The 13,257-nt window shown below is 38.1% G+C and overlaps 1 protein-coding gene across 1 annotated transcript in view; it reads left to right on the top strand.

Moving 5' to 3' along the window:
* Positions 1-13,257, top strand: part of Cpeb3 (cytoplasmic polyadenylation element binding protein 3) — a 239,286-nt gene that overhangs the window by 77,095 nt on the left and 148,934 nt on the right. The window contains exon 4 of the mRNA XM_004632058.2: positions 9,877-9,967. Coding sequence (XP_004632115.1) covers positions 9,877-9,967 — 91 coding nt within the window. The remainder of the gene's footprint in view (positions 1-9,876; positions 9,968-13,257) is intronic.

A 13,257-nucleotide genomic window follows, 5' to 3' on the forward strand; every position in this document is an offset into this window, starting at 1 on the left:
GTTCCAAGCTTTATGGAAAGTTTCTAGAGAACTTTGTTCCATGGTTGACAGTGCTTCAAAATTTTATTTATTTTTATTTTTATTAAATTTATTTATTTATTGTGTGTGTGGCCAGCTCAGCCCACCAGGGGGCGGGGCTGGCTGGCATGTGGTGCTGGGGATTAGAACCGTGGTCGCTGTGCTTTTGCTTAGTTTAGTTTGTTCTAAGTAGGTGCTTTAGACCACTGAGCCATCTCACCAGCCCTCAAAATTTTAAAGAAAACAAAATACATAGCAGTTGCTGATTATTTTTTATCCTCAAGACAGAAAAGAGAAAAGTTATCAACTTTATAAGGACTTTAGGTTAGGTATGAGAAGCATCTGTCTACCATTGAGTGGCTGAGGAGAGTATAATTTACATTTTTCAGACTGGGAAAGATTAAAATATAGCCTTGACTGAAGAACTTGATATGAAGAAGAGAAGAAAAACAATTTTTTTCTGTTACTGGCAACTGAATCCAGGATCTTGCACTGAGCTACCTCCTCAGGCCTCTCCCTTCTTAATGTTTTATTTTTGAGGCAGGATCTCTGGTAAGTCACCAAATTGCCTAGGTTGGTCTAGAACTCATGGTTCTTCTGCCTCAGACTTCTCTGGGGTTATTGGCCTGTGCAACACCTGGCTGATAATATTTTGAAAGCTTTTTCCTCTTTCCCTTAGGTCTTGAGGTTAGATTTCCCTTCATTTGAAGAGGGTTAGAGCAAAGGTATACCAGACTGATTAATATTTTAGTAACATAAAAACTTTATATACCTGGTATGGCAACACACACCTCTAGTCTCAGTGCTTGGGAGACTGAGGCAGAAGGATCATGAGTTCAAGGCCAGCCTTGAGTATATAGTGAGTCTTGTCTCAAAAAAAAAAAAAAAAAAAAGGTACCAGTCATGGTGATGTATTCCTGTAATCCCTTGACTCAGGAAGCTGAGGCAGGAGGATTGCCATGAATTTGAGGCCATCTTGTGCTACATAAGCAAGTTCAAGGCCAGCCTGCGGTACATAGTGAGACCCTATCTAAGAAAAGAAAAGCCTATTGTAGTTTTCCTGTGTCCTCCAGGGTATACTTTTTTCCTACTGTTCAGCCCAAACTTGTTTTTTTGTGTGTGTGTGTTTTTTAATGTATTTAGTACAGGTATACAGGATCTCACTACACAGATAGGACTCTTAGTGATCCTTCCTGTTTTTTCAACCTCCCAAGCACTGGGATTACAGACGCCTCAGTCACCATCTCAGTGTGCCCTCGGGAACAGGGCCAGCACGGCAAGCCAGGGATCGAACCCCCAGCCCTTGGGTCTTACTAAGCAAGGGCTTTAATCCACTGAACTATCTGACTGGCCCAACCCAAGCTTGTTGTACAGAGGTAGTTTCTCCTTCACTCTTCACTTTTATTAGTTATTTATTTTTCTTGCCACAGGGTCTCACTATGTAGTTCAGTCTGTCCTTGTGCTCACTGTGTAGCATAGGCTGGCCTTGAACTTGTGATCTTCCTGGGTCACCCTTCCAAGTGCTGGGATTACAGGTGTGTACTACCACACCTGGTCTGTACTTTATTTGTTTTTTGTTTTTGGTGGAACTGGGGATTGAACTCAGGCCCTTGCACTTGCCAGGCAAGTGCTTATTCTACTGCACCATTTTCCCGGCCCCCTGGTCTGTACTTTAAAAAAAAAAAAACAAAACAATTTTGTCACTATTAAAAACAAACAAATGCAACCCCATAAAAAAACTTATGTATTTAATAGGTTAGGACAGCAGCAGTGATTGATTTATAAGTACCCATTCACAGACTTTTAAAAATTTAATCTTCTACTTCTTAGTATATAGAGACTGTTATTACTTATCTAGTTGTGTGGTGCTCCTATGTAATATTTATTATTAAGTAACCTATCTGTTCTTTATGGTATTCTTAAGTTGATTCTGGCTTGAAATCACTTTATGTTGAGCTTTTAAATGTATTGTTGTTTGGATTTTACTCAGGGCTGGTAGATTCCATAGATCCTATTTCATATTAGTGATGCCCTTTACAGAAACCAGGGATTGGGGAACCATTTTGCTGATACAGAGCAAGCATGAAAGAGATACAGTTAAGGGCCAGAACAAAAATTTCAAGGAAATTGGGGGATAAGATGAAATCTCCAAAATTAGGATTCATTATATAGAATGTACACTGGGGTGATTACTTGTTTTTTTTTGTAATATAGTTACTCTGCATTCGCTTTGGAGAAAGGATTGGTTTGACTGGGGAGAGAGGAAGTCAGGAACATAGCTACTAGCTGGGCATGTAAACCTGGCACTCAAGAAGGTGAGGCAAGAGAACTGCTGTGAATTTGAGGCTTTTGTGGACTAGTGAGTTCAAGCCCAGCCTGAACTACCTAGTGAGAGCTTGTCACAGACAGGCTATAACACCGTGTCACCTACCCATAAAAAAAAATAGCTGTTTAAAGGGACTTGTCTCAAAAGAGCAATATTGATCAAAACCAAGTTTCACAATAGTATGTATGCCTTTATGTTTAGAAAAAAATAGTATAAAACATTATGTATTTTCTGTGGGTAAGTATATAGAAGTAGTGGGGATTGACTTCAGGATCTCTTGTGTGGATACCAAAATCCACAGATGCTAAATCCCTTATGGAAAATGGTATAGTACTTATTAGATAACCTATTCACATCCTTCTGTATACTTTGAAACATGTCTAGATTATTTAAAATACCTAAAAATGCTATATACATGAATAGTCTAAAAGAGTAAATAAAAAAATTTTTTTTAAAAAGACAGGATTGGAGACTTTGGTCTGTTTCTTTTCTTTTTTTTTTTTTTTTAACTGATATTTAAAACTTATGCAGTTAGTTTATTAGTATCATCCAGGACTCAGATATTCAGTTTTCCTTCTGAAATTATATAAACAAATGCAAATGGAAAGAATCCATGTTTGTTTCTTTATTGGTTGTTTTGAGACAAGCTTTGCTACACAGTTCAGGCTGGCTTTGAACTCACTATGTAGTCCAAGTTGTCTTTCAACTCATGAAAATTGTCAGCCTCAAATGCTAGGATTATAGGCATGCACCATCACACCCAGCTTTTTATTTTTGGTAGTACTCTGTGTAAATGTGCATGTGTGCACGTGCGTGTGTGCACATAGGTGTGTGTTGGAGTATAGCATCATCTATTAGTCATATACTATCTATTTAAAAATAAAGCATATTCATTACCCTTAAATAGTAATTATAGTATAAACAAAACTATTTTCAAATAATACACACACAGACAAAGTTGAAAATAACAATAGGGTAGGAATTCAGAAATGCCTATTTTCTTACTTTCTTTTACTTGTTAGTTGCATTTAAAGTATTACAGTCATGATAACTAGAAAAACCTCCAAGATTTTTTTCTTTTTGTCTTCACACATTATTTTATGAGCACATTAATCTTCCCTAGCTCTTTCAAATAGCTGCTCATCTTTTGATTTTTGGTCCAATCTGAGTCCCTTTTATCTTAACCCAGCCCCTAGTGTCCATGGCACACACCGAAGCTGATCAGTATGGGAGCATTGGAACATTGATAGCCTGGACATGAAAATCACAGACAGGTTCACGTCCTGAACCCTGGCAGCTCTGTAACTTTGAATAGTTACATAATCTCTGTGACCTTCATTTTTACCCCTGAGATACAGTGACAGTACTTGTCCTATGGGTAGGTAGGTGGTAAGGATTGTGGTCATGGCTATAAGACACTTACTGCAGTGCCTGCTGTATAGAAAGCATTTATCATTTGGTTCCAGAGCTCCTTTTTTCTCAGATATTGTTGGCCCTTGCAGCCTTCTACTTTGTATTGCTACAAGAGAAAAATGCTAACATAAGCTAGAAAGGATCTTTGACTTCCACTGCCAACAAAATGATAGGTAAATGGGATAGGCTGGTAGAGGTGGAAAGTAGATCAAACTGCTTTCAGTAATTAACTGCTTGGGGTTAATTAGTTATCACTTAAATGAGGACAACTGACTAAGGGCAGGTGAGAGTTTTGTCTGTGTGGCAGGGTGAGGTCAGGGGCCCCTGGCTGTGTAAGGATTCAGTTAAAAGAGGTGAAAGACAGATGCTTGTGAAAAAGCCTTAATTAATACTAAAGAGAATAAGGGGCCAGGGATGCAGCTCAGCAGTGCAGTGCCTGCCTAGCAAGTACAAGGCCCAGAGTTTGATTCCCGGTACCAAAAATGAAAATAATAAAAATAAGACCAAAAATAGTTCCTTTGGAAATAAAGAGAATAAGGAAGCCAGGGTGGCATTACAGTATAAGTCCTCAAGAGCACATCTGGATTGGAATTTGAGCCCTGTCTCTTCCACTTTCTAGCCCTTTAACCTCGACCTAGTTAACTTAATCTGTTCAGGATTTACTTCCTTAATTTATGATGGGGACAAATGTTATCTCCACCATAGAGCTATGAGGTAATTTTAAAAACATGATAAATTTATTAATACTAAATACCCATATTTAATATTGAGAGAGAGAGAAAAAAAAGCAGGGCTTACAGGAAGGGGTAGGATGCTTCTCTATACAACTAACTGATAATATCTATTATTGGTTACTTTTAATGAAAAGGAGTCAATAATGGAAAGTGTTGTATATAGGTGTTGTAGTCCTTCCTGATATGTTTGCTCATTGAAAGTAAATTTTGAAAGTTGTTTTCCTTTTTCTTTATATTGGGAAACAACGATTAGGAAAAAGATTTTATGGGTAAGTTGCCATTTGTAATGTTTGTGGTTGAGCAGTAAACTGTGGCCTAGTTTTCTCTGTGCATGATTTCCATTGAATTTCACTGTTGTTTTTTCACTTTCTCTGTCCTTTCTGTTTTCTTGCTTGACTTCCTGTTTAATCAGTTATTTCAGCATCATTTACTACTTGTAAAACAAAAAAAGATGGATGGTATGCAATAAATATAAATTGATTCAGCATGAAAAGAATTAATTTTGATGAGAAAATAAGTCTCTTAGAGGACTGAAATTTGTTCAGCGAAGAAGCCTATGTGAGTTCTGTCATGCTTTTTACATGTCATGTTTGAACATTAGTGAGTGCTGTTAGCATCTATGAACTTTTAGTTATTTAATTCTGTGCTCTACAACTGTGATGTAGCAGAAGTTCTTTTTGCGTTCTTCCTCCTAATGAATATACAGTACCATAGTTGTTCATTGTCACTTAATACTGAAAACGACTGTGTGAATTAACCAATCCTTAGAAACTTGTTCAGTGACATGACCATAGTTGGGGGAGCCATAATTTGAAAATCAGATTTTTACTTCAAAGTTATGTTTTTTAATTTTTAATTTTTGTCTTTTTGAGACAGGGTTTTGTTATATAGTTCTTGAACTATCTTTGTATCCCAGGCTGACCTGAAGCTCACAGTGATCCTCCTGCCTCATCCTCCTGAGTGCTGGGATTACATGTATGAGCCACTACACCTGGCAAAAGTTGTGCTTTTAAAAACTAGGTTACAGCCTGCTTCTCTAGCCTGCAATCAAAAAGCTACAAAGCTGACCCTCTGCAAGGTGACTAGGTTTATTTATTGCCTGCTGCTATCCTGCTGTTGCCTTCATTTTATTGCCCAAGTTTATTGAACAGAATCATATGTGACTCTGGTTTATGTTGAATACTCACTCACCTAGTGTTACTCATGCTCAGCCAATAATAGGAATCACCTGGAACTTTCTTTTTTTTTTTTTGCATTTTAGGGAAGGGTCTACAGGGTATTCAGGGTCTCTCTACTAGATCAGACTCATAGTGATCCGCCTGTTTACAGCCTCCCAAGAGCGGGATTACAGGCTAGTGCCACCACACCCAGTCTCAGTTGCCATCTCAGCACGCCCTGGGGGTGGGGCCCGCATGGCAGGCCTGGGGATCAAACCCCAACCCCTGCACTGCTTGCATGCGCTAATCCGCTGAGCTATTTGGCCAGCCCTGGAACTTTTTTTTTTTTAAATTATGATTCATTGGCTTTGAAATAGAGCCTAAGAACTTGTGTTATAACTAGTGCTATGTGTGAGTTTTGAGAATCTGACTGGTTTGACCACTTTAGTTACATGAGCCTCCCCAACACCTTCATCACTTTCCCTGGCAGGTGTTGATATCCTCTTGTTGTAGGAAGGTCATTTTATCAGTAGTTACATGCAGTGCTGTGCTTCTGTATACGGTTTTTACTTGCTTCTCCATATGAGTTGTATCAACTTGTTGGACAAACTTGTTTGTTTGTTTTTTGAGATAGGGTCTGGTCTCACTGTATAGTTTAAGCTGACTTCAAACTTTCAGCAATCTGCCATAGCCTCTTGAGGGCTGGGATAAAGGTGTGTACCACCGTGTTCTGCTTGGAATATATATATATATTATATATATATATAATATATATATTTAATATGTATTATATTAAATTTATATATATATTTAATATAATATATATTTAAATACATATATATTTAAATGTATCAGTTTTTTAAAATTTTATTTTATTTTATTTTAGGGAGGGGTCTACAGGGTGTTCAGGGTCTCACTACTAGATCAGACTCATAGTGATCCGCCTGTTTACAGCCTCCCAAGAACTGGGATTACAGGTGCGCCCCACCACTCCCAGTCTCAATTGCCATCGGCACGACAGGCCCTGGGATTGAACCGCTGAGCTATTTGGCTGACCCTTAAATGTATCAGTTATTTAATTAGGTTCTTAGTAAGAAATTTAGAACACTAATTTATGAGTATATATTCCATTTGTCAGAGCAAAAATGGATCGCAGGTATCCCTGGAGCTGAGGAGCAGCTTTGATTTTTGGTAAAAAATCTGAGTCCTCTGCTTTCTGATCCACATTAAGGTGCGCTGAAATCTGGTATCTCTCTTGGCATTAAAGATCTCACCCTCTCCTGGTCTGGGTTTCCGCAGCTGCTTCTTCCTGAAGTAAGCATCAGTGAGGTGTTTGGGGGTTTTCACTTTGCTGTTAGCAATTTTTGTAGAGGTGGCAATGACAGATTTCTGGTGTGTTCTTTGTAGAGGAACACGATTAAGGCTCAGAGGCCCAGTCACAAGTAGCACGCCACTGGCCAGCTGCTTCAGGAAGACCACTCTCTTGCCCCTGTGACACCCAGTGAGGATGATCAAAATGGCGCCAGGAGTGATGCTAGCTCACAGTTTCCTCACATGCTGACTGAAGGGTGTCTTGCTGTGGCTCAAGAGCTTTCAGGGCACATCTACTGTAGGGTAGCATCTAGGCATTTTTCTGGGTTTAACCACCCGGGTACCACCATTCTTGTCACCACTGACTGGTTTTGTGATCGCAGCAAGAATTTTCTTCCCCTTTTTCTTCTCAACCTCTGATTTAGCAGCTGTGTGCTTCCTCTCATACAAGCCCTTCTGAAAAAATAGCAGATCAGGAGTATCTACCAATTCTTCTAACCAGGACAGTATTTCAGCTGCAGTGAGCCTGCTCCTCCTTGCACTTTTTTGCCTTTCCCTTCCCCTTTTTACTAGTACCACTGGCAGCAGGCTTCTTGGCTTCAGGTTTCTTCTTTTTAGTGTCTGGCTTCTCAGTTTTTTCACACACCATCTTACAAGTTGGGAAAGAGCTCAAATTTATTGATTGATTGATTGATTGATTGATTGATTGCAGTACCAGGGATTGAACTTAGGACCCTGTGCTTGCAGGCAAGCACTTATTCTACTGAGCTATCTCCCCAGCCCTGAGCACATATATTTTTGATCCTCCTTAGGAATAGCTCTGAGCTTAGATCTGGTTTTCAGTGTCATCTAAACCTTAACCTTCCTCATGTATAAAATGGGTATATTGTTACCTTCTTTCAAAGATTATATAAAGAGCTAAATGAAAAAATAAACTGTCAGAGCTGGAAAGATTTTTTTTTTTTCTTTTTAGTAGCAGGGATCATTAAACTATACCTACAGCTTTTTTTAAAATTTTGAGACAGGGCCTTGCTAAGTGTCCCAGAGCTGGATTCTAATTTGCAGTTTTCCTGCTTCACCTCCTGAATAGCTGGGGATATAGGTGTGTACCACCACACCAGCTGGGAACTCTCCTGAGTGCCCTCAGTCATCCTTTCATTATTGTTACTAATTCCTTGCCTTGTCACACCATTTTGGAGTGTTCTCATGTCTGTAGGTCTGTAGGCTGAAATGTAGCTGTGATAGAAGTGCCTAGATGCTCATTCTGCGATTTAGTAGGTGGTCATTTTTTCTCATCAGAATACTTTCTTCTGGCTTTTATCTGTGGACAAAGATTATCATACGTCTATGGGGACAGATAAACTTTACTTCTTAAGTAATTAAAGTTTCCTTTGACATAGTGAATCCAAAGCCAAATAAATGATCTTCAGGATGATCTTACTGGTAAAAGAAAAGACCTTGAATTATATAGAAACCAAATGGAAAACCAAAGAAAGCACTCCGTGTCTCTTTACTATCTAAGGGCTGAGACAGGTAATCATCAGTGCTGTCCACTGAAGAGGATAAGCGATCATGTGCGGGGCTGAATAACCTGTGTGGTTTAGACTGTGAGCTGCCCTCTTCTCCCTTTTACTTGGTACAGGGCCTCACTACACAGCTTGGATTTGTAATGATCCTCCTGTGTCATCCTCAGCGCTGGGTTCACAGGCCTGCACCACCATGCTGAGTCTCAGTGGCTGGCTCAGCCCACCCAGAGGTGTGGCCCACGCGGCATGTGGTGCTTGGGATCAAGCCCCAGTCCTGTGCTTGTCTAAGCAGGTGCTTAGTCTGCTGAGTTATCTCGCCCGCCCTTGTCCTCTTCTTTAGATTTGAATTACTTAAGAATATGTAGGTGAAGAACAAAAAAAAAAAAAAAAAAGAATATGTAAGTGATAATTCCAATGGGTTTGAGCAAAATATGGTGAAAGTTTTTTTTTTTTTTTCTCCCTTCACTTAGTTTGCACTGGTTCTCTATTTTCAATTTTTGAAAAAAAAAATCTAACATGAAAAACACTACTTTGAGTTTTTGTTTTTCATGTGAATGCGTTTCAAAAGATAATTTGAGTGCTTTGAGCACTTTTATTTTTAAAAAGTGTCTAATGTATCAAATTTATTGTCATAAATAGTAAATATATTCATTATAATTACACTGCAGTTACAGTCTTTTCAGAAAAGTGTTTGTAGGGTGAGTTCTTATTTGTGGTCCTCCTTTGGCAGGGAAGATCTCTTTGTATTGATAGCAGAGGCAGGGAGTAGAATAAAAGGCAAAGCCAACCCACTTTTTTTAAAAAAAATTTATTAATATACATTACAGTATGTAATGCCTTGTTATCTTGAATATAAGATCTTATCAGAAAAAAACAACCTTGAAAACTAGAGATCAAAACTGCCAGCATCAATCTGTCAGCACTATTTTCTTGCTTCTGGTGGCTACTATGTAGGGCAGGTTCTTTCTTTCTTTCTTTCTTTCTTTCTTTCTTTCTTTCTTTCTTTCTTTCTTTCTTTCTTTCTTGTCTTTCTATTGAACTCACAGCAGTCCTCCTGCCTCAGCCTTCCAAATGCTGATAGTCCAAAGCCAATTTACTTGATTCTTCCTTTTAAATTTACTTTTTTAGTTTATTTGAGAGAAAGTCAGTGTGAAGAGGGGGAGCATTTCTATTATAGAATATCAGGGGAGAGGAAGTAATTTAATTAGTTAAAATGGGAATGTGTATTAAACAGAATGGTGCCAAGTCATTATTCTTGATGAAGAGAATAGCTGTGCTATTTATTAGAAGTGTCTAAATTTCATTCGTATCAAGTCCACAGCAGGAAGCAAATGATATATTAATTTTATGAAGTAATTTTATGTATTGTCTTGTTCTGTTTTTATTTTTAGGACCGGAGTAGGCCCTATGACACTTTTAACTTGCACTCGTTGGAGAACTCCTTAATGGATATGATAAGGACTGATCATGAGCCCCTGAAAGGTAAACACTACCCTCCCAGTGGCCCACCAATGAGTTTCGCTGATATAATGTGGAGGAATCATTTTGCAGGTTAGGAATATTCATATGTCCATTCCTTGCTTGGTGTTTTAAGCAAAAATCAGCTTTTTAATATGTGATTTGTTTTTGGTTTGTTTTTGTTTTTGTTTTGCTTCTGTAAAGCACTGTGGAATGTATTTAAAGTTTATTTTCTTCTTTTGTAACCTGGGTTCAGCTGCCTTCAGTAATCAAGGTTGATTGCTTTAATCAGTAATGTCTGGAAGAAGCATGTGTTATAGTTGAGTCATTGTTATAACCTGAGACCAGAAGCCAAATTTTCTGGGCTTTGTGTGTTTGGAATCCTCAGCTGAATCTAGATAATTCTTTTAAATATAGGTATACTGAAAGAAAGTGTGAAATTTAGTAAATCAGTTTCCAAAGATTATAGAAAACTTCATATGAAAGTTCTATTTTATTAAACTAGAATCACTTTCTTAATATAAAAATTATAACAGACTTAAAAGTAGCTAGTGACCTTTGTATAGTCTGAGACTAAAATATAAGCAGTGTCTAAAAGTACTTGAACACTGAGTTAAATATAAGGCGAAGAATCCTAGGTCAGCAACCTGAGTCTTAAGGAAACACTCATTTCCTTAAGAAGCACTAGAAATCTCTTTCATCATTTTCTTGTCAGACTTATGATTTTCTAATTTTCTAATAAAAAGCAGTTATAGGTTATGAAAAAAAACATTTTGAATGCAGTGTGTTATTTGTTGAATCTGTACTTCCGATTTGATCTGAAACTGTCTCATTGCTATCTGTTTATCAATAAAATTTTTAAAAAAACATTTTGAGAAACTAGATTTTAAGGCCTTTAGAAGCAGGGAAAATATTTATTGTTTAGTCATGTTTCCTCAGTTGTGGGTTGGGTGTGAGGTCATGTAAAGCATATTTCACTTAGAAGTGATTTTTTTTTTTTTTTTTGCTAGCTCAGGTTGCCTTAAGGGCAGGTCTGGTAAGGCATGAAGATCTGGAGATCGAACCACAGAAGCCTGAGCCTGACTGCTTTGCTTAAGCAGGCACTTAAACTACTGAGCTAATGAGCAGGCCCCCTATAGAAGTGAGAATGATGTTTAAAACAACACTAACAGATTGTTTTTTGCTTTTAGAATTTTCTTTTCTTTTTTTTTTTTTTCCTATATTTTAGGGAGGGGTCTACAGGGTATCAGTGTCGCACTACTAGATCACACTCATAGTGATTCTCCTGTTTACAGCCTCCCAAGTGCTGGGATTATCGACATGTGCCACCACACCCAGTCTCAATCACAGTCTCAGCATACACTGGAGGTGGGGCTGGCTCGGCAGGCCTGGGGATCGAACTCCTGGCCCCTGCACCTGCTTGCAGGCGCTTTAATCCAATGAGCTATTTGGCTGGCCCTCTTTTAGAATTTTCTAAGGCTTCTTTTGTCTTCCTTCACCACTTTGAATAGCTATAAGCTTTTTCTAATTTTAAAGTATTCAACTAATTTTTTTATGAATAACTATTTTATCTTCATTGGTATTCTTCTTTCAGTAAAGGATTATGAAAGGACCTTACATTATAATATATAAAATAATTTTCTAAAATTTTATGTGTTTTGGTTAAACTATTGTCCTCTACTGAGTGTAGCTCTGGTACATAGTAAGGATGGTACTTCACTGTGGGGTAGTGTGGATACCTTATTCCTTTGATGACTTTTTTTAGTGGAGGTCCATCTGCCCTCTGTATAATTTTTTTTTAATAGCAACTATGAGGCTTGATTTGTATAATTATCTGTACTATATACCTCTATATCCCTTTTTGTTGTTGTTTTTGAGTGTGTATGTGGTACTGGGGTTTGAACCTAGGGCTTTTGCCCTAAGTTATGTCCTCAACCACCCACCACCACTCCTTTCTAATTTTTAATTTTGAGACAAGGTTTTGCCAAGTTGCCCAGGTGGGCTTGAACTGTTGATTCTCCTGCCACAGACTCCCAGACTTCTGGGGTTACAGGTGTGCACTGTCATACCCAATTGGTATCTTAAGTTTAAGGCACTCAGTTTACACTTTTTAAAAAGCCCCCATGTAGTTGCATTTTCCCAGGTCATCATATGATCTACAGTTATTTCTTATAAATAGACTACTGTCCTCAAAATGTCACTGTGTCATTGTAACTTGGGTAGGGTGTGTGAGGATCCTGCTTTCCTTTTGTAACTGGTAGACTATTCTTTTATGTTTGTGTGTGGTGAGGATTGAGCACAGGCGCTGACTGACACATACTAGATAAGCACTCTACCACTGAGGTATATCACCCACCCTGATCCTTACTACTTCTGACAAAATAATACTTTGACTTTAAAGAAAAATATTGGGCCAGGGATATAACTCAGCCCAAAAATATTGGGCCAGGGATATAACTCAGCATAAGCGCCTACCTGAGTTCAATTCCTAGTACGAAAAAAAAAAAAAAGCTAGTTTTTAGCTTTGAAAAATGAAAATTGCTGGGTGTGGTACCCTATGCCTGTAATCCCAGCTTTTGTGGGGGCTGAGGCAGGAGGATTGCTGCAAGTTTAAGGCCAACTAGACTACAAAGTGAGTTCAAGGCTGGCCTGAACTGAATAGTGAGACCCTGTCTCAAAAAAAAAAAAAAAAAGAAAAAAAAATTATTCGAACAAAAAGACAGCTAAATATAAAAGAAATATTATGGTGGTGTATCTTTTAATTTCTCATTTGATAAATATTAACAATTTTTCTCTCTGAAGTTTTACTTGTTTTTTGAGACTGTATATACTGAGTAGTTCAGGGTGACCTTGAACTTGCTCTGTAGCCCAAAGTGGCCTCAAACTTGTAGTCCTCTTGCTTCAGCCTCCAAACCTTTGGGATTATAGGCGTGCAGCAGCATGCCCAACCAGTTATTTTTTTATAATTTGATAGAACTTAAATTTAGCCTTTTAGGCTGTTCAGTTTTTTCTTTATTATGGGTAATGCTGCCTTGCATGAGTTCTGACAAATAGCTTTTTTTTAAATTTTTTTTTTATTTTAGGGAAGGGAATACAGGGTGTTCAGGGTCTCACTACTAGGTCACACTCATAGTGATTCTCCTGTTTACAACCTCTCAAGAGCTGGGATTACAGGCGCATGCCACCACTCCCAGTCTTATAAATAGCTTTTCTGTGGAAAATTCATAGTAAGAGTCTGGGTCAAGGGATGTAAACATCTAGATGATCAAGAGACAGATGGTAGGCTGTTTCTTTTTTCTTCTTCTTCTTCTTCT

Source organism: Octodon degus, unplaced genomic scaffold, assembly GCF_000260255.1.
Source record: "Octodon degus isolate 3935 unplaced genomic scaffold, OctDeg1.0 scaffold00046, whole genome shotgun sequence".
Lineage (NCBI taxonomy): Eukaryota > Metazoa > Chordata > Mammalia > Rodentia > Octodontidae > Octodon > Octodon degus.